The 22823-nt window shown below is 43.6% G+C and overlaps 1 protein-coding gene across 2 annotated transcripts in view; it reads left to right on the top strand.

Annotated features, from left to right (window-relative positions):
* LOC125459978 (chromodomain Y-like protein 2) overlaps positions 1 to 18125 on the top strand; it is a 144247-nt gene extending 126122 nt beyond the window's left edge. The window contains exons 7-8 of one of the 2 annotated variants that reach the window (XM_048546983.2): positions 11174 to 11218; positions 15559 to 18125. In XM_048546983.2, coding sequence (XP_048402940.1) covers positions 11174 to 11218; positions 15559 to 15717 — 204 coding nt within the window. In that variant the 3' untranslated portion in view covers positions 15718 to 18125. The remainder of the gene's footprint in view (positions 1 to 11173; positions 11219 to 15558) is intronic. The other variant, XM_048546985.2, reaches the window with a different exon arrangement.
* The last annotated feature ends 4698 nt before the right edge of the window (positions 18126 to 22823 follow it).

Raw genomic sequence — 22823 nt, 5'->3', positions numbered from 1 at the left:
CAATTAAAGATTATAAACCCCATTTTTATCTCCCTAAAATTATTTGACGTTCTGTAGTCAGCAGTCCACATTAAACTATTGACTTAATTCCTTGGTTAAAAACCCTATTTAATTGGAAAGTGTCCAATCGGTTCAGCATCTTTCAGTCTTTCTCACAGTATTAAATACAGGTACGTCATCCCAACTACACATAATTTAGAATGTACTGTTACATAGTTAGCATGCACATGCTCTCATTTGGCACATATTTGCAAGAATCTGCATTTGCTTATTCCATCCAGACTTTGAAATAATCCCAACCTGTAGCCAATGAAAATAACTTTGAGAGCATGCATTTTGAAGTTGACCGTTTTCCCCTGAAGTTATGTGGTGTACCAACAATCCTATATTCTGCATCATTGAGAAAAACATTATAACTGCATGAATAGTCAAGTAATAGGTGCACACTCAAAATTTACAAGCACCAATGAGCGGGAAAACAGATGTGACACTTACAGAGCAGACAATGGGGAAGTGTGAACAAAGGGTGATTTCTGTCACCCTGCTCATTTATTCTTGTCACTCAGGAGTAACCTGCCCAAAATAAATTGTAAGTAGACTAATGTGATGTTTCAGGCTTGCTTTAAGAATTTATTCAATCAAAGGAGTAGAACTTCCTCAGCAAGATCAGATTTTTCTGATAGTGGCTCTTGAATTGATTGCACAGCTTCAGTTTTCAAATCTTATGATGCAGTGCACTCGCAACGCCAGACTAAGAAATATAATGCATTGTACAGGATGCATTTACTGCTCTAATGTCAAATTACATCAAAGTGTATACTGACACATGTACATTTTCAGTCCTGTTGGTGTACTATGCGAGAATTTGTTCAGACGTTGATGGAAATGTATCTTTGAATCTCTATCAAATTCAGCGCTGGAAAGAATCTCAAGATTGTAATCTCTTGGGAAATGTCAAAACGTGTTATTCTTTTAGGCAAGAATAAGAACATAAAATGGTAGTTAGAAATACAACACAAAAGATGGATCGACTTGGTAATTAGAGTGCATTGATCACTAAATGTTTGTTTCAGTGCCACAAACAAGATATTTTTCTTTGGGAATTTTAGATACAAAGCATCCAGTATTCTCAACTTGCCTGAAATTGAATCTGTGAGCATTGGACAAATTCTGAGTGGCCTTTCTACAAAGCCAGTATCTCAGGAAGCCCTTCTTGGTCTGTGAAGCTGTTGGAAAGCCACAGTGAGCATATGCATATTTTTTCCAACCAGTTGCGCATGGTCTCTCTCTTTGCCTGAACTTGATGGGAGGCAACACACCAGCTCTAGGCATCTGACCCACATGACCATTGCCACCTACACAGTGAGAGTTTGTGCCACGGAGATTAAGCAGAATTAATCCTGACGTTGTAATTGCCTTGCCCCAGTTAGCGCTCAGAAGCAGGACCCTGAGCCAGTCTTCACTTCCTCAAGTGTAACCTGAATATATAGCTCGGATTGGGTAGGAGCTGTGGAGCAGAGCAGGGATGGCCAGCAGGTTGGAGGTTCAGAGCAGAGCAGGGACAGTCAGTGGCCTGGAGGATTGGAGCAGAGCAGGGACGGTCAGTGAGCTAATAAAATGTGAGGCCGGATGAACACAGCAGGCCAAGCAGCATCTCAGGAGCACAAAAGCTGACGTTTCGGGCCTAGACCCTTCATCAGAGAGGGGGATGGGGGGAGGGAACTGGAATAAATAGGGAGAGAGGGGGAGGCGGACCGAAGATGGAGAGTAAAGAAGATAGGTGGAGAGGGTGTAGGTGGGGAGGTAGGGAGGGGATAGGTCAGTCCATGGAAGACGGACAGGTCAAGGAGGTGGGATGAGGTTAGTAGGTAGCTGGGGGTGCGGCTTGGGGTGGGAGGAAGGGATGGGTGAGAGGAAGAGCCGGTTAGGGAGGCAGAGACAGGTTGGACTGGCTTTGGGATGCAGTGGGTGGGGGGGAAGAGCTGGGCTGGTTGTGTGGTGCAGTGGGGGGAGGGGATGAACTGGGCTGGTTTAGGGATGCAGTAGGGGAAGGGGAGATTTTGAAACTGGTGAAGTCCACATTGATACCATATGGCTGCAGGGTTCCCAGGCGGAATATGAGTTGCTGTTCCTGCAACCTTCGGGTGGCATCATTGTGGCAGTGCAGGAGGCCCATGATGGACATGTCATCAAGAGAATGGGAGGGGGAGTGGAAATGGTTTGCGACTGGGAGGTGCAGTTGTTTGTTGCGAACTGAGCGGAGGTGTTCTGCAAAGCCCTTTTCCTACAGACTAAGGGGGTGGCCATGGGCACCCGCATGGGCCCCAGCTATGCCTGCCTCTTTGTAGGTTACGTGGAACAGTCCCTCTTCCGCACCTACACAGGCCCCAAACCCCACCTCTTCCTCCGGTACATTGATGACTGTATCGGCGCCGCCTCTTGCTCCCCAGAGGAGCTCGAACAGTTCATCCACTTCACCAACACCTTCCACCCCAACCTTCAGTTCACCTGGGCCATCTCCAGCACATCCCTCACCTTCCTGGACCTCTCAGTCTCCATCTCAGGCAACCAGCTTGTAACTGATGTCCATTTCAAGCCCACCGACTCCCACAGCTACCTAGAATACACCTCCTCCCACCCACCCTCCTGCAAAAATTCCATCCCCTATTCCCAATTCCTCCGCCTCCGCCGCATCTGCTCCCACGATAAGACATTCCACTCCCGCACATCCCAGATGTCCAAGTTCTTTAAGGACCGCAACTTTCCCCCCACGGTGATTGAGAACGCCCTTGACCGCGTCTCCCGCATTTCCCGCGACACATCCCTCACACCCCGCCCCCGCCACAACCGCCCCAAGAGCATCCCCCTCGTTCTCACACACCACCCCACCAACCTCCGGATACAACGCATTATCCTCCGACACTTCCGCCATTTACAATCCGACCCCACCACCCCAGACATTTTTCCATCCCCTCCCCTGTCTGCTTTCCGGAGAGACCACTCTCTCCGTGACTCCCTTGTTCGCTCCACACTGCCCTCCAACCCCACCACACCCGGCACCTTCCCCTGCAACCGCAGGAAATGCTACACTTGTCCCCACACCTCCTCCCTCACCCCCATCCCAGGCCCCAAGATGACATTCCACATTAAGCAGAGGTCACCTGCACATCTGCCAATGTGGTATACTGCATCCACTGTACCCGGTGCGGCTTCCTCTACATTGGGGAAACCAAGCGGAGGCTTGGGGACCGCTTTGCAGAACACCTCCGCTCAGTTCGCAACAAACAACTGCACCTCCCAGTCGCAAACCATTTCCACTCCCCCTCCCGTTCTCTTGATGACATGTCCATCATGGGCCTCCTGCACTGCCACAATGATGCCACCCGAAGGTTGCAGGAACAGCAACTCATATTCCGCCTGGGAACCCTGCAGCCATATGGTATCAATGTGGACTTCACCAGTTTCAAAATCTCCCCTTCCCCTACTGCATCCCTAAACCAGCCCAGTTCATCCCCTCCCCCCACTGCACCACACAACCAGCACAGCTCTTCCCCCCCACCCACTGCATCCCAAAACCAGTCCAACCTGTCTCTGCCTCCCTAACCGGCTCTTCCTCTCACCCATCCCTTCCTCCCACCCCAAGCCGCACCCCCAGCTACCTACTAACCTCATCCCACCTCCTTGACCTGTCCGTCTTCCCTGGACTGACCTATCCCCTCCCTACCTCCCCACCTACACCCTCTCCACCTATCTTCTTTACTCTCCATCTTCGGTCCGCCTCCCCCTCTCTCCCTATTTATTCCAGTTCCCTCCCCCCATCCCCCTCTCTGATGAAGGGTCTAGGCCCGAAACGTCAGCTTTTGTGCTCCTGAGATGCTGCTTGGCCTGCTGTGTTCATCCAGCCTCACATTTTATTATCTTGGAGTCTCCAGCATCTGCAGTTCCCATTATCTCTCACAGTCACTGAGCTGGAGGATTGGAGCAGAGCAGGGACGGTCAGTGGGCGGGAGCATTGGAGCAGGTCAGGGACGGTCAGTGGGCTGGAGGATTGGAGCAGATCAGGGACGGTCAGTGGGCGGGAGCATTGGAGCAGAGCAGGGACGATCAGTGGGCTGGAGGATTGGAGCAGAGCAGGGACGGTCAGTGGGCTGGAGGATTGGAGCAGATCAGGGACGGTCAGTGGGCTGGAGGATTGGAGCAGAGCGGGTGATGCACTGGGGCCTGGTGCGGGTGGTCAGCAGCTTACAAGCCCCGTCAGACCATGTGTGGAAGCCCCCTACACTGATCTGCTGCAGGTCTTTTATAGAAAGACCTTCAAATTTATTCCTCAGTTTTTCTCATCTGTTAGTAATAGCAGATTTTTTTCCGTTCTTTCCCCTTTATTTCTCTATTTTGAATCTAAGTTCTGTACCTAGACACTTTATACCTAAAATGGCGTTGCGTTGGGCAATGTCGTAAATGTTTCACTGAACTCCTGTACTTCTGTACTTGAGTAGATGTAACAATAAAGGATATTCTAATTCTGAAAACAAAATTGGAATTCTAGAGTATGATGCCTGAGACAAATTTTAATGTTCCTAACTACAGCTTAGTCAAGATCATCCATTTCAACACAAACTGGTAATCCAGTCAGGGGCCAGTTGGTTAATATGGTTGAATAATTATCTGTTTTTTGTTTCGTGCATTGATTTTAAGACATTAGGACCATTTGAAATAGTTGCTAAAAAGACCTCTAATTAAGAAACTCGAGTGAAGTAGCAACAAAATCATGCATTTCTCCAATAAATATCCCAAGACATTTCAAGGAATGCAATTAAACAAAACTTGAGCCGCTTGAGGACACTTTAGGATGAATGAGGGAAAACTTGCTCAGAGAGGTAGGTTTTAAGGAACATCTCCAAGGAAGAGGGAAGTTAACGTGGTTGAGAGGATTGGGGAAGGAAATCTAGGACATCAGGCCAAGATAGCCAAGGGCATGCCGTTTAATGGTGGGGTGCTTAAAATCAGTGATGGGCAAGAGGCCAGAATAAGCAAAGCAGAAATCTTTTAGAGTTGTAGGGCTAGAAGACATCACAGAAAGAGGATAAGGCTCTGGAGGGACTTGCAAATAAGAGCAAGAATGATAAAAGTGAGGCAATGTTAGTGCACACCAGCTTATAAAGGGTAATGAGTGAGCTTATCTTGTAACTAACCAAATTCAAAAATGAGTAATGGAATATAGTGAATTATACAGTTCCAAAGTTACGTCATGAAACAAGAATCCAACAAGTAGTATCAAATCTCTTAAGGCTGTGGAAATGTATTTGATAAAAGATCTTCTTTTATGGATTTCTTAAAATCTTATTAAAATGGATTTCACTTTACCACTGGGGACTGCTCCTTTTGGAGAGGTCATTCAAATGTTGGCTTTCTGGTTTTCCTAGAGCTTGAAGCTTTAAAAGATTTTCCTGTTCTGGCTTTCCTCCCGACCCAGTGCTGAGGAAATTTTCCTCAAGGGAGCATCTCAGCCTTTTTCCAACAGTATGTTACCATGGGGACCAGGAGAATAAGGCACACTGTGCACCCCCAATTTCAGGAATATCTCAGTAAGGCATCTGCGCAGAAGCTTTCTGCTGTTTTCTTACGCTTAAGGAGATACTTCAGATATCACTGAGCAATCCGTCATGGGTTTCGGGATAATCACCAGTTTCACACCTAAAGCTGACTCTGGTTGAAGATGGGAGATTGGTCTCGAAGCTAGCCCTTGTCCATTTGCACTTTGGTCATGATGTACCCTGGCCTATCTGTGGGCTTCAAAGTCTGAACACATTACTGAATCATTTAGACCAGCATGTTTTAAAAGCATGTCATCCGCAGTAGATTGACTTAGCTTTGATGGAAACTGATGACACGACATGCAAAGCTAATTCATGGGAAGGATGAATGTGTTGAAACGCAGCTGGTGCAGTCACAGTCCATAGCTATTTCCAGTTCTCGCTAGTGCACATGTCCTATAGAGACTTAGTGCCTTCAGAGTATAATGTGATAATGTGTGATCTGTTGACCTGCCATTTACAGAACGTACTCAATCTTCAAGAAGGATGTGCTTGTGTATGTATTGAGTACGTCTGTTTGTTCAAATATATAACAATGAAAAATTGTGATGATCGGTGAATAATGTAGTGTCTTGCCTCAGGCAAATTGCAATGAGTTGCATTCTTCATCTAATTGAATGGATCTTGGAAATGGCACACGACAGCAACATGTATGTTGATTTAAATTTTAGAAACATTAAGATATAAGATATTGACCAGTAAATTAAATGCTTGACTTTTTTGTGCTATTTTTCCCAATGTCTGCTCCTGGTAGTTTATGGTATTTGCTGCCTCTAGTAGTTGAGATAGTCTACTGCCATCAATCTTCATTATTCTTTGCTTTGTCTTGGACCTGTCTGGTAATTAGTGAGAGGGCATACACCACCACAGAGTACCTACAGAAGAGGCTCTGTCCTCAGATACCAAGAAGAGTTATTGCATGAGAGCAATAACTACAATTACAATTGGCCAGGCAGAATTACTAGGACTTTAGGAAGTTGGTATAGACTCATCTGCTCCATTTGCAAACTGGAGTAGAACCCAATTTTCCTTTGCAGGTCTGGTAGTAGAGGTGAGAGACCTCCAGCTTCCATGAACCCCAACTTGTAAAACAGTTGTCCACATTCCGCCATCAACCCTGTACCTAAGCAGGCACGTGCACTGTGCCTTACTGACTACTGCCCAGTGGCTCTGACTTCAATAACCATGAAGTGCTTTGAAAGGCTAGGTATGGCCCACATCAGCTGCAGCCTCCCAGCCTACCTCGATCCCTTACAGTTTGACTACTGGTCTAACACGTACATAGAGGATGCCATATCCCTAGTGCCTCACCCGTCCCTGGAGCATCTGGACAACAAGGCTTTCTGACCCACAGCCCGCAATCAGTGAGGATAGGTAACTGCACCTCCTCCACAATATCCCTTAACACTGGAGCCCCCCCAACGCTGTGTCCTCAGCCCCCTGCTGTACGCCCTGCACACTCAGGACTGTGTTGCCAAATTCTGAATGAATGCCACCTACAAGGTCACTGACACCCCCACCACACTAACGATGAGTCAAAATACAGGAGGGAGATTAAGTGCTTAGTGATATGGTGCAATGAAAACAACCTCTCTCTCACCGTCAGCAAATCTAAAGAACTGATCCTTGGCTTCAGAAAGAAGGAAAGAGAACATGCCCCCATCTGCACCAATGGTGATGAGATTGAGAGAGTGAAGAGCATCAAGTTCCTCAGAGTGACAATAACTAACAACCTGTCCTGGACTTCCCATCTAGATGCAACAGTCAAGAAGGCACAACAATGCCTCTTCTTCCTCAGGTGGCTCAGGAAATTTGGCATGTCCATAAGGAACCTCACCAACTGCTGCAGATGCACCATTGAAAGCATTCTGTCTGGGTGTGGCAACTGCTCTGCCCAGGACTGTAAGAAATTACAGAAGGTGGTGTGTAGAACTCAAACCAGCACAGAAGCCAATGGACTGTCTTTACTAAGCTCACTGCTGCAGAAAGGCTGCCAACATCATCAAACCATTACACCCTGATAATGATCGCCTACAACCTCTTCCATCAGGCAAAAGATACAGAAGCCTGAACACAGGCACCAGCAGGTTCAGGAACAGCTTCTTCCTGGCTGTTATTATTTTGATGAATGGACTCTAACCTCAAATAACGCTGATCTGGCCAATGTTGATCTTGCCTAGCGCCCACCCTGTGAGATGTAACCTGTATGCCTCTGTCTCAGTCTTTTTGATCTGTACATCCTTGCTTACAATGATCTGCCTGTACCATTTTGTAAACAAAGCTTTTCACACGTTACAATAAATCAATTAATCAACCATTTTCATCCTGGGAAGAGTGGGGCTAGTTAGAAGTTAGGCTGGATGCTGAAGGAGGAGCCTGAGAAGCTGCCTGCTCTCTGAGGCAGGCTACCCAGGGACTCCAGCTTTGAACAATGTTCAAAGTTTTAAAATAAAAGATTAAATCAGAAAATATCCCTCCTGCTGTCATGCACTCACTCCCTGTGCCCCATTCATGCCAACCTATCCACTCGTACCAACCACCTTTGGCCTCTTATACCCTTAGTGAATGTACAACTCTGTAACCACCAAAATGGCCCTTGATACTTCCTGTGCCAATCTACTAACTTCTCATGACTCTTATACTCCCTACGTCAATGACCAATCTCCCCAGATTCCCTCATCCACCCTATACCAATCTACCCATCTTCCATGGCCTTTCAAACACATGGATCTTTGTAGCCTCAAGGACAACTTAATGCAAAGTAATATCAACCCACCTACCACCCTTTGCCATTTCCTTCCCCACGCCAACTCAACTGTTGTCCAGCATGTTCATTGATCAGGAGCCACCTGACAGAAAATAAAGTTGCCAGAGTATTGTCGATATCACTGTCGGGAAAAAAGGACCACTCTCATTGATGTAAAAGATGCACAGTACGTTGAAGTTGTTTCAGCAAGTCCTTTATATGAGCGGACATTTCACTCAAATGCATAATACCTCATCATCAAATATTGAATTAACCGTTCAGGTTGGGCATTACCTCGTGAGAATGAAACTTAGGGAAATCAGCCATGCAATATAAATCCAATGCTGGTTTCTATAGGTTACCTGACCTCCATCAAAGGTGTTCCAGGACAAGATACAAAACGATATGTTACACTTCAAAGTGGAGAAAAATAAAACATTTTTCAAGCCCTTCCTGCTTAAATTCCCCTCAGACCCCATCCCACACTCCCATGCAATGTAATGTTTAATCCCCCCCTTCCGATGGCTTTTCATAACTCGACACCAATGTAGAGCTGACTTCCTCCCACCACTCTTTCTCCTTTTGCCCACTGCCCCAATTCATTGAACACCCTGGATGATGTAGCTCCAAAAACACTTGAGAAGTTCAACTCCGTCCAAGACAATGCACCTCACTTGATTTGACTTCCCAACTGCCATCTTCAATACTCAGTCCTTCCTCCACCAGTGCACAGTGACAGCAGTGTCTACCATCTACAAAATACATTCACCAAGGCACCTTAGACTGTACTTTCCAAAGCTGCACTTCCTACCATCTAGAGGGGCAAGGGCAGGAGATAAATGGAAAAGTAACCAACTGAATGTTCTGCTGAAAGCCAGTCACCATCCTGACTTGGAACTATCCCTCTGTTCCTTCTCAGTCACTGGGTCAAAATTCTGGAGCTGTCTTCGAGATGGCATTGTGGATGTAACTACACTAAATGGATTCTAGCTGTTCAATAAAGCAGATCACGAACAGTTTCTCAGGGGCAATAAATTCTTGCTTCCCATGAATGAACAAAAAAATCTGCAGTGTACACATGGGAAGAAGAATATATTGCTCACAGCCTTTTTATATACAGACTATAGCTTTTTGGAAATGTAAGTAATTCATAAACACACATTTTGAGACCTCGATAGATTGACGCTTGAATTGAATAGAATTAGCTTTATTATCACATACTCAAGTGATTGCAGTGAAAAGTATATAAGTCACCATTTACATCATCTTACACCATCTTAGGTACAAACGTACCGAGATACAGTTCTTGACAGGTTGACACTTCTTGACAAGTTGGACAATTCTGGGGATTTATGCACCGTTTACACACAACCTTCTCTTTAGTTAAGCATAAACAAAGTTGCTGCAAAAGCTCAGCAGTTCTGGCAGCATCTGTGGAGGCGAAAACAGAGTTAATGTGGACTGTTAGTGACTAACAACAGGGGGTGTGTAGTGGCAGGCTATGTGGTAACAAGGCCTGGTGTGTGGTGTGGGGGGCTGGGACGTGGGAGAGTTTAGGCCCTTAAATTATTGAACTCTATATTGAGTGCGGAGGGCTGTAGGGTTGCCAAGCGGAAAATGAGGTGTTGTTCCTCCAGCTTGCGTTGGGCTTCAATGGAACATTGTAGCAAGCCAGAGGCAGAGATGTTGGCCAGGGAGCAAGGTGGTGAATTGAAGTGGCAGGCATCAGGTAGTTCAGGGTCTTTTTTGCAATCAGAACATAGATGTTCTGCGAAGCAGTCGCCAAGTCTACGCTTCATTTCCCCAATGTAACGGAGACCACATTGTGAGCAGCGAATGCAGTAGGCTAGATTCTTGGAAATGCAGGTGAAGTGTTGCTTCACTTGGAACGTATGGATACTGGGGAGGGAGGAGGTAAATGGGCAGGTGTTGCACCTTCGCCAGTTACAGGGGAAGTGCTGTAGGGCCCCTTCCTGGTGAAAATGGGAGCCCTTGTCCTCCACCCACAAACTGTGTTTGACATCAGTTGAATGGTTGCAGCAACGTAAATGAATATCATACCCCTTCATAACCATAATCTTACAAGGCATTCACCAGGTGACATTGCCAACATCAGTGCTGACTGTGCACTGGCTAAAACATGATACCATCACCCCCAACCATCAAGCAGAATCAAAGATTTTCATTTTCAAAATACGTTGTTGGGTGCCTCACAGTTAAGCGGTAGCTAATCAGATTTTATCTTGTTCCTTCAGTGATTTAATCCTTAACAATTGCTGTTGCTAAATGGGTGAAGCTCTTGTATTCGGAAATTGACTGTCTTTATTTGGCTTCCCAGGGTATAAACTGAAGCTTCATTTTCACAAAAGTACATCACCTAGAAACTAAATGCAAGGTTTGAAAGATATGACACGTGCACATGACCTGTGTCATTGCAGCATCTTGTGTCTACAGGCACAGCTTTCCAATTCAGCAATTTGTTTTTAAAGATTGCTGTTTTATTCATTGTAAAATGTTGCATGCAGCAAATAAGGCAAGTGGCTGTTTCCAGTCATGCTGGATAAGTCAGGATTTTTTAAAAAATTCATTCATGAGGTGCAGTCACTGCATCTGTATATCTACGCCCTTGAGAAGATGATGGTGAGCCACACCACCTTGAACCACTGGCGTCGCTTTAGTACAACCACAGTGCTGTACAGGTGGCGTTTGCAGGTTTACATCCTGGGAATAGTGAATGGACAACAATATAATTGCAAATCAGGATGGTGAGTGGCTTGGAAGGGAACTTGCAGGTGGTGGTGTTCTCATGCATCTGCTGTCCTTGTCCTTCCAGGTGGTAGAGGTCGCGAGTTTGGATGGTGCTGTCGAAGGACCCTTGGTGAGTGCATCTTGTAGCACTACTGCCACTATGTGCCAGTAATAGAGGCAATGCTTGCTTAAAGTGGTGGATGGGGTATCAAGTCAAGTGTGTTGCTTTGTTCTGTATGGTGTTATGTTTCTTGGATCTTTTTAGAGCTACGTTCCTCCAGGGAATTCCATCACGTTCCTGACTTCTGCATAAAGATGGTGGAAGAGGCATTTGGGGAGTCAAGAGATGAGTTCCTTACCATAATACATCCAGCTTCCGACCTGCTGATATAGCCGCAGTATTTATATGGCTAGTCCAGTTCAGTTTCTGATCAATGGTGAGCCCCAAGCCATTCATGTTGGGGCATTCAGTGATGGTAACATCATTGTACATCATTGCACAAAAACAGAAGTTGCTGGAAAAGCTCAGCAGGTCTGACAGCTTCTGTGAAGAGAAATCAGAGTTAACATCTCAGGTCTGGTGACATAGCTATGAGGAAGGGTCACCGGACCAGAAATGCTCCTTTGTTTTCTCTTCATAATTGCTGCCAGACCTGCTGTGCTTTTCCAGAAACTTCTTTGTTTCTGATTTACAGCATCTGCAGTTCTTTTGATTTTTATTTAGCACACCATGGCATGTTGGTTAGATTACCTCATATTGAAGGTGGTTATTTCCAGGCACCTATGTTATTTGCCACAAACAAACCCGAGCCTGCATGTTGTCCTGGTCGTTCTGTCTATGGACTCATACTGCCTCAGTTTCTGAGGAGTTGTGAATGCCACTGAGTACGATGCAATTCTCTGTGGATGTCTGCACATCTGACTTTGTTATGAAGGAGAAGTCATTGATGAACCAGCTGAAGATGGTTGGGTCTAAGATGCTACTCTGGAAAGTGAACCACTCCAGCAATGTCCTAGGATTGAGATGTTTTGCCTCCAACAGCCACAAGCATCTTCCCTTGTGCTAGTTACCATTCTAACCCGTGGAGGATTAACCCCTGATTCTCATTGACTTCGTCTTTACTAAGGCTCCTAGCTGCCATACTTGCTGCTTTGACGTCAACGGTAATAACTCCCCTCACTTACAGAATCTTCTGGCCATGTATGATGCAAGGTTGTAATGAGATCAGGAGCCAAATGTCCTCCTGGAACCTAAACTGAGCATCAGTGAGCAACATTTTGCTGCACAGATGTTATAAGTAACACTGATTGATGACACCTGCCTCCACTTTGCTGATCGTTAAGAGTGGAGCGATGGAGCAGATTGGATTTTTGCATTATTTTGAGTACAGGACATCTAAGGCAATGTTCCGAAGTGCTGTGTAGATGTAGGTGTTGTAGCTGTATTGGAACAGATTGGGTAGGGGCACTACTAGTTCTGGAGAACTAGCTTTTAGGACAGCAACCAGAATGTGGAAAGGACTCATAGTCATTTTTTTCTCTCTGAATCTGTTTGTGGGATGTGGGCGTCACTGGCCAGGCCCAGCATTTATTGCCTATCACAATCGATTGCCTAAAGGGCAGTTAAGAGTCAGCCAAATTGCTGTGACCTGGAGTCACTTGTTGACCAAGCTGGGTGAGTACAGTAGGATTCCAAACCTAAAGAACATTAGTGAACCAGATGGGCTTTACGACAATTGACCGTGGTTAGAGAGCTCCCATGGTTCCGTCTAATAAATCATGCTTTTGCAATATTCAAGACAACAAGAATTATAGAGGAAGTGTCCCTATTTGAAGAATAGTGCCATGGGAATGGGTGCATCTGTTTATAATAAGTTAACCTTGATTTAACTTACCACTTGAAAGATAATTCTTCCAATAAAGACTCCGTTGGTACTGCACAGCAGAATCAGCCTCAACAATAAAAACAGAAGTTGCTGGAAAAGCTCGGCAGGTCTGGCAACATACGTGAAGAGAAAAAACGAGTTAATATTTGGGTCCGGTGAGGAAGGGTCACCAGACCTGAAACGTTAACTCTGATATTTTTCTTTTCAGATGCTGCTGAGCTTTTCCAGCAACTTCTGTTTGTGTTCCAGATTTACAGCATCCGCAGTTCTTTCGGTTTTTATTTAGAATCAGCCTCAAGACCTGGAGACAGACTTGAAACCACAAATTTCTGATTTACTGCAAGAGTGTTACCACTTGAGCTCTGCAGCTGTTTGCCCTGAAAATATTTTCTCCTAAGTGTGTGTTCTGTTTAAAACCTATGATTGAATCTACCTCTAACTGCACTCGTAATGCAACTCAGATCATAACTAGTTGCTGCGTAAAAAAACAAATTCTTTATGTTGTTGTTGAATTCAGAGTCTTTTCATTCAAGACCCTTATCCAATGGGAACGATTTCCCTCTGTCTGCTGTGTCCAGAATCCTCATGGTTTTGAACACCTTTAACAAGGCTCCTCTCAACCTTCTCTAACCTAGCCAGCTGACCAGACAGAAATGAATTGGAAATGGTTTCACACACAAATACATGAAGAACTGAAGAAGAATTGCTAAATTGAACTTTTTCTTTGAAGCCTAACTGAGCATCTGCCAATACTTTGAAAGAAAACCTAATTTCTCAAGAGATTTACAACCTTTGGACAAAACTTACATGTATTCAATGCCCTTCCCATTCTCAGCCTTTCTAAAACACTTCCCAGCCAGTAGCCCATAAGCAATGTAAAAATGCATGCCCAGCGTAATGATTAGTACCACATATACTTGTTGACTAATAGACCCTTAATTCAGGTTGTTAACCTGGACTAATCAGGAAGCCTTGGCTGACAGATAAAGACAGGGGATTTAGTATCTCCTCTGTTCAGGGGACTGACTCCGAGCTGGCCGGCCACAGTCATTGTACTCTGCACAAGTAAATAAAGCATGATGTGGTGACGGGATAACCGCAGTTATTTCACCCACTTCACCCGTTCCAGAGCAATTAGTTAGTTGATGCATGTTGGCCAAGATATCGGGGAATACTCTCTCAGAAGAGTGGACTGGTGGAGCAGATTGGATTTCTGCCTTATTTTGTGTGCAGGACATCAACGGCAGAGGAACCTTTTACTTCCACCTGAAATAGTTTTAATTTCTGAACTGAAGCACCGCAAGTCAGCCAATGCAGCACTTCCTCATTACTGCAGTGGAATGTCAGACTACATTCATGGGCTCAAGTCCTAGCACAGGTAGAAACACACGGCTTTCTAACTCTTTGAGGTTACACTGTAATAACTGAGCCCTGCCTCTGTAATTAGTTGAAGAAATATGTTGCCGTTGTTAAAGACAAAAAGATGAATTTTGACTGATTGAATTTGGCACTGGTACAGCTGAAACTAGGACCAGTGGTCAGCCATTTGGCCCTCCGAGCCAGTTTCACCCATTTAATATGATTATGGGTGGTCCTTTACCTCATTGCCATAATATTGATTTCTCCCCATTTGCCTTTAATGTCCAAACAATAATCAATATCTTTCTTGAATGCACTGTCCTGGCCTTCATCGACTTCTGAGGTAGTAAATGCCATAGGTCAACTTCCCTACGAGTGAAGAAGTGTATCATCATCTCAGTCCTCATTGGCTTACCCTGTGTCTTGACACTGTGACTCCTGGTTCTAGACATTACAGACACGGGAAACATCCTTCCTTCATCTATTCTGCCCAGTCACGTTACAATTTGATACACTTTAATCAGGCACTTACTCATTCACTGTGGTGAATATAGGCCCATCTAAGCTGAGCTCTCCTGATACAACAGTCCTGCCGTCCCCATCATCAGCCTTTGCCGCAGTCTTTCAAGAGCAAATATATTCTTTTGCAATTACGGAGACCAGAACCACTTGTAATACTGCAGGTACTTTTTCACAAAAGCTCTTGTACTACTCTAGGTGGGCGTACCTACTTCTGAACTCAAATTCTCATGCAGTGAAGGTCGGCATGAACTATAAGTTGGGCCGCCTAGTGAGTAAGTAGAGCGACCTTTAAATGCAGCCATTCAGCATTGCTGGCTTTTTGGAAGTCGCAGATTGGTGGAAGTTGCATGTGTGCCAGGAACATTGTGCAGCAAGGATGAGCTTGCTGGCTCAAGATCCTCAACTTCTAATTTGGCCTGGATTCGAACCAAGCCTCAGAGCTGATGAAATGGCTGCCATTTCGAAAAGGGTTTGGGGTAGATAATTAAATTTGAGCCCAGGGTAAAACCAGCCGTGTAGATCAGCTATTTGATTAGAAGCAGGAGATCTGCCACATCAGTTTTACACCCGCCTAGTCAACAATCTATCTCGTTTGGTATTTATTTATTTCACAAGCCGTTTTTATTTGGGCTTTGGTTTTAAATGCTGAGGAATGGTATATTGTTTACCTTCATTTATCCAGTGTTGTTCTTTTCACCTTCAGGTCCTCGAAGAATCGAAATGTCTGGTACGTAGCTTCCTGAAAACTGCCCTGGAGCAAGTGAACGATAGGGAATGCCAGATGTTAAAGCAGCTGTGGAGTTCCTCAAAAGGACTAGATTCCCTGTTTAGCTACCTGCAGGAAAAAATCTATGAGGTCTGAAGCCACTGTTAAGACTTGAACCTACTGTCCATTATCCCAGTGTCAGCGAAGGGAGTTGATGGACCTAATAACTGATTTTAAGACGGCTAATGCATCAGCAGTTGGAGTTAGTGCTACGAGCAGTACAAATTGGCCAGCAATGTCTTTATAAGCACTGACATGTTCAGTCAAACGTATCCGAGTGGGTATATATTGGATGCAACATCACTGCATGCATTTTCAAATATTTTGATGCTCATATTCAAATTATGCCATGTGATTTTGTTTTTTACTGTTGGAGTTAACATTCCTAATATTGTCTCACCTCCAACTGACTAGACCTATTTACTTAATTTATGTAGAATGTTGTGCTTGTGAAAACACTTTAAGGAATGAGTCGTAGATAATCCTTTCACTCCTGACCCACAACAAAAGTAAGGAAGAGTCATGTCATGGTGGTATGTTTGGACTCAATTTGTTGTCAATTTAATTAGCAGGGAAGGAGCCGGGGTGGGTAGTGCGTGGGAAAATTGACAATTCTTTCACTGGAGCTTCTAAGTAGCTTCAAGAGACAGAAGCCTTTCATTGATGTAGATTTTCATTACAATTGTTACTGAGGATACACAGGAAAAAGAATTAAATTGTGAGCTTTCATTTAGTAGCTTTTTAAATAATTATTTTCCAAAAGAAAACTCAAACTCTAGATACATGACAAAAGATTTTATGTATTTATTATGTCTTACAGCTACATGAACAATAAGGTTTAATGGATCACGACATTTTTTCTTGTGGACTTTTGGGATTCTGGGTGAGAATCTTATTGGGAACGTTTATTTCTACATTTTAGCTTTGAATTGATCCCAACTACCTAAGTCAGCCATGCAGGAGCTAATTGTGAGTGCAGTCTTGAAGCTATCACGTATGGCTCAATTTTGAAGCATAAATTATTCAAGCAGGGTTTGTACACCAAATACAATACGTGTACAGAAGGAATATTCCGATTGTGAAAAGCATTCTTTTTCGATGCGAAATACCACAAAAACCTACCTTCTGGTGTTGACCGCTGTCATAGACCAGTTTACGGTCCAAAGTCAATTAGTCATATTCCATGTTCTAAAATAGTAGTGATTTTTTGTCATTGCTTATTTATTTAAAGAAAATGCACTAATCAGACAGTGTATGTGCTGTTCTTAAGTGACTCAGAGGAGTACGTTACAAAGAAGATATGGTTTTTAATGTCACTAAGTTGAGAAAAGTTCACTAAATAGTTGTTGGTTTAAATTTAGTTGTGCAAAAATACATGGGTGTCTCTTCGCTAGGAAGGCCTATGTGTGGGTACTGGCACAAGTACAGTATTTACTAACATAAAATGGGAAGCCATGTCGAAGGGAGCCGAACACCCTGAAGCGTGTTCATTATTAACTGCTGTGTTTTGTTTCTAAATATTCACTGGTATCTACACCTTGTAAGTATGGAGTCGACTATACGATGGTTTCATGGAGACGTACATACACTTGATTATCACCTTTGCTGAAGTTGCTTCTGTGACTATGTAGATGAGTTTGGTACGCCATATTACAGAAATATGGTAGATCTGCAAGGCAATATATATTTTTTCAAACAATGAACTTTCTTTTATACATGTTTACCCAAAACCTGATGGTATGCTTCTTTGGAGAGTCCATTGTCCCAAAAGAGCGGTTTTGGGTGTTTCGTTGATTACTTCTGCCACCTCAATGCTTTGTGCCAATATATATTGTTTTCGATGTTTATGAAATACAGTTTGCTCCTTTTTCATTTAAAACATAACTGTGCAGTGTTTGAATCTTCAAGCACTTTCATTTTAAAAAAGGCTGTTCATTTTGTGAATTTTTTTTTGCCAAGCTGTGATTTTGTTCAAATTACAAAGCATTTGACGTGTGAAAATCATTGTACATCTACCGCTGGGGAACCTGAAGATTAGTTTTTGGATAATCCGTGTCACTTGTGAAGAAAACGGGACACTTCAGATGACAGTGTCCTTCACCAAAAGGACCTGTAATGCATTCGAAACCTGTAGGGGCTGTGTGTTTGTCAGAAACTTGTTCATTGTATTTATCCCACAGCAGAACACAATGGGGTTTTAAAAAGACTTTTTGTAAGTAAATGGGGGCTGTGTTTATTTAAAAAATGTTAGCAATCTGTTTTTGGTGTGGGCACCCTTTTTCTTACTGAAGAATATTATCTAAATGTTCTATAAACTACCAGGTAATTCTGTTCTGTGTGATGACTAACTCGTGCAAGACAGAAACCCCTCACAAACTGTCTACTGCTTTTGTAATTAGTGTATGAACACTTTTTCTGGGTGCCTTAGAAGTTGTATTTTTCATGTGTGTTAATATATTTATATATTGTGGAAAAGCTGCTCCCAATAAAATGATTTAAATTCATCTCAGTTGAAAAGTGTTGCCTGCTGTTCACCCTGATGTTGGATATGTTATTCTGAGTCACTTGAACAGTTTTAACATTTCATTTTGTCCAGTTATTTCCTCACATCCCAAGTGCATGTAGAAATGTAAGAACAAGGGGCAGGAGTAAGCCATTCAGTCTCAAGTCTGCTCTGCTGTATTATATGAGCAAGATGATTATAACCTCAAATCCACAATCCTGTTTGAAATAACTCTGCAAAGGCCAGTATCCCATCACCAAGTCACTCTTTACTTACACATGCATAGTTCATGACACTGACCCAGCTAGCTCAGAACCAGGTCCTAGAGTGAACAGGTCCTGTTTCTGTATGTCAGCCCAGGCTCCCTGAGTGGACCAGATTAACAGCCTCAATCAGGGAACTCAAGATCTGTGAGGTCGACCTGACTGATATTGTTACAATCAGCACACCGTCCAACCACGATAAGTTTTTAGCCCCTTGCCTATCAGGAATCCATTCATCTCAGCCTTAAGACTATTCACGGACTCTGCTTCCCCTATCTTTTCAGGAAGAAAAATCCAGAGTGTGGGTTGTCCGCGCTTTGAACACTTTGACCAGTTTATGTATTAAAAACACTTTACCCAAGTGATCTTATCACTGAGACAGACAAAGGAGGACAGAATTCAGTTTGCAGTTCAATTTGATTTTATTAACAAAATATTCCTTACTGAAAATTACAGGGAGGATGTGGAGGCTTTGGAGAGGTGTTGAAGAGGTTCATCAGGATGCTGCCTGGATTAGAGGGTATGAGCTATAAGGAGAGGCTAGAAAAACTTGGGTTGCTTTCTCTTGATTGACTGAGGCTAAGGGGAGGCTTGACAGAAATCTATAAAATCATGAGATGCATAGGTAGTATTGATGGTCAGAATCTTTTTCCCAGAGTTGACATAATACTAGGTGCATGCATTTAAGGTTAGAGGGGGAAAGTTCAAAGGAGATGCTAGGGGCAAGTTTTTTTTTACCCAGAGAGTTGCACAAGTCTGGAAAGCCCAGCCAGGGGTGGTGGTAGAGGCAGATACAATAGGGCCATTTAAGGAACTTCTGGAGAGACACACAAAAATGCAAGGAATGGACGGATAGGGACCAAGATCAGGCAGATGGGCTTCATTTGGCGACATGTTTGGCACATCATGGGCCGAAGGGCCCGTTCCTGAGTTGTGTTGTTGTATGTTCTATGAAAACTCCACGTGAGCATTACCCAAATTCCCACAATATTTACTCTCCATCTGGCTCTATCCAACTGAGAAAGGATATTAACCACAACGATCCACGTGTTTGAGCTGGGCTGTTAGAATCTCGTTCCCCTCCGACTGGGCTGTCTGTCTTCCATGAAGGGGGTCTTGCTCGTCAGGGCTGATCTTCTCCTGGGTATTTTTGAATTACCATGTGGTCTTCTGCCACGAGCCAGGCTGTGAATCTTTGCTGAGGGGATGGTTTCCAGGTGTGTGTTTTTAATTCCATTACCCCAGACCTTCCTGAATGTGGTCTGTGGCCTTTGGCCAATGGGGTTACAAACAGGGTTTAAAACATCCAGTGGGGTTGCACCAAAACCTTTTACCATTGCCAGGGAGGTATAAAGCGCATGTCCTCAAGCACTGGCTGGAAATCAAGAGGCTGGAAAGTCTGATTGAAACTTTACCGATACACAACCTCAGGCTGGTTGTAACTAATTTCCCTTCAAATTTTGTGACCTCTTTGATCTTGGTTTCCACCATTCTCTAGAGCTTCTGGCTGCTGTTTGATTTAACTTGGCCAATTTTCTGTTTGGCCCAATTTGTCCAGTTGTGGGTCAATTTAGAATGTCCAATTTTGGTTGCTTGACAACAAAAGACTCACAAGCCAAAAATCACCTCATATATGTCTTAAAGGGTGATCTCCGATTTTTAAACCATGACCCCTAATTCTGAACTCTCTTACAGGAGGTGCCTTCCACTGCACACCTACCATGTCAAGGTTTGTCAGAATCATATATCTTTCAATCAATTTACCATTTACTCTTTTAAACTCCAGTGGATACAAGCCTAGCCTTTTTAATACTTCCTCATAAGACAACCTAACCATTCCAGCTATTATCTGGTAAACCTCTGAACTGCTTCCGATGAATTTATAGCTTTCCTGCAATAAGATGATCAATTACATTTCAAAGTACTCCAGATGATGTCTCACCACTGCCCCATATAACTGAAGCGAAGCGTGCCATTTTTGTACTCAGTTCCCCTCATAATAAATGATAACATTCTACTAGTTATCCTACCTACTTGCTGGACCAGTATACTAGCATATCCAGATTCTTCCGCATCTTAGAGCCCTACACTCTCTCTCTGCTTAAATAATATGTTTCTTTTTTATTCTTCATGCCAAAATGCATTTCACATTTCCCATGTTGTTCTCCATTTACCAGATCTTTGCTCACTCACTAAGCTATCATTTTGTAGCCTCCTTATGTTCTCTTCACATCTCATACTCCTACCTATGTTTGTGTCATCAGTACATGTGCCAACAATATCTTTGGCCCCTTCAAATCATTCATGTAAATTGCAAAGAGTTGAGGACCCAGCCCTGATCCCTGTGGCACCCCATTCATTATATCTTGCAAACCAGAAAATGACCCATTAATGCCTAGTCATGTTTCCTGTTATCCAGTCAATCTTCTGACCATGCCAATATGTTATCCCCTAGACTATGAACTTTTATTTTCTACAACAACTCCTAAGAAGAGCACCAGTTCCTATTTATCCATCGCTCATGTTGCTTGCCCCAAGGACTCCAATAGATTGTTTAAGCACAATTTCCCACTACTGGAGAACAGGAGTTCCCATTTGGACAATCTTTCAATATAACAAAGGTAAGATTTGGCACAGTGCTGTTCTTGAAGTACATGTCAGTGCAAATATAACTATGCACTGGATTTCCAAATTAGCAATTTGGCACAAACGCTCACCTTTGACCTCAAAGGATAATATGCTGAATGGTCCTGGTCATTTCTGTGGCATGGTCTTGCCTTTTCCAAGAACAGATTAAATCTAGTGTCAAGTCAAGAGAAGCTGTGATGGTAGCAAGCAGATTTAAGTTAACAAGGTATTTCTGAAGAAGACTCTAGGCCTGAAACATCAGCCTTCCTGCTCCTCTGATTCTGCTTGTCCTGCTGTGTTCATTCAGCTCCACACCTTGTTATCTCAGATTCTCCAGCATCAGCAGTTCCTACTATCTCTGAAGCAGATTTAAGTGTCCTCATAATCAGCAAACTAGGGAGTTAAAAGACATTTTTAAGCTGAGAGGAGATTTTAAAAGGACATCTCTTATAAAGAGTGGTTCATGTATGAAATGAACCACTAGAGAAAGTGGTAGATGCAGACACAGTGACAATGTTTAAAAGACATTTGGACAAGTTCATGAATAGGTAAGGTTGGGAGGGATATGGGCCAAGAGCAGGCAAGTGGGACTAGTTTTGTTTGGAAACTTCGATAGCATGGACTAGTTGGACCAAAGGGTCTGTTTCCATGCTGTATAACTCCATGACTCTCCATTCAAATCCAACATTATGTCTTTAATGTGCCGTTAGCATGATGAACACACAATTACATGAAGCTAGAAGTGAAAATGAAAAATGATTTTAAAAAAGATTTTATTTTCTCATTTATCACTTGTGGAAAATTCTGACAATCCACGAATTGAAAATTAGATTTTCAGTGCCAGTGAAGGTGTTCAGCTGTAATTTTTAAAAATTCATTCATGGAAGCTGAGCATCAGTGACTGTTCCAGCATTCATTTCCTATCCCTAGTTGTCCTAGAGAAGGTTTGGTTGAGCTGCTGTTAGGGAGAGTCCCAGGATCATCATAATGAAACTGCTAATCAATTAAAATCCAGTTATACTTCATTAAACAAGGAGTTAACTTTCCTCATGTTAGTGTGTTAACAATATTGCAATGGAAGCTCTTAAATGATAGAGATTGACATCTGTGGCAACTTATGCAGCAGCCTCAGTAAAGTGTAATATATTGTGCACTAGCTAACTGCAGTTTTAGGGACCTAAACAACAAGGACTACGTTGAGAAATGTGCCAGCTCATTAGGGAAGTACAGCAAGAACTATCTCAGCATCAGGTGTAATTCAAGGCATCTTTTAAATTTTGAGCAGTGGTGATTTGCCTATTAAGGGGGATTATTACTTGTTAACAACCTTCTTAACAGTATGCTCTGCCTCATTAATATGCATCTTCATATCCTACCACCTGCCATGTGTAAACTAGATGTCAGGAGTTCTCTACCTGGAGATCAGAGCAGGTACTTGGAGAGTTCAGCTCACCACTGGCCCACCATGCACCAGCTACATTCACCTCGCGCCTTTGGACATTGGCAGCTGATAATTGCCATCACTTCAGGATCCTTATGGCACCTCTCCCATCCATTTGCAAGGCACTTTGGAAGTTGAGACCCACATTTCAGATTGCACTGATTCAAAGACAGCTGCAGGGACAGGCACCAGCTCACAGACTGGACCAGGCTGTTCACTTGGTCTCTTAGCGCTCACTCACTTAGCGTCTATCTGCATGCTCACAATGTTCGTGCATCTATTCCATGCCAACCAGCAGAGTCACATTACCAAGATAATAAAATGTGAGGCTGGATGAACACAGCAGGCCAAGCAGCATCTCAGGAGC

This window comes from Stegostoma tigrinum, chromosome 16, assembly GCF_030684315.1.
Source record: "Stegostoma tigrinum isolate sSteTig4 chromosome 16, sSteTig4.hap1, whole genome shotgun sequence".
Lineage (NCBI taxonomy): Eukaryota > Metazoa > Chordata > Chondrichthyes > Orectolobiformes > Stegostomatidae > Stegostoma > Stegostoma tigrinum.
The sequence above is the reverse complement of the archived record's forward strand: the minus strand, read 5'-3'. Positions and strand labels throughout refer to the sequence as shown.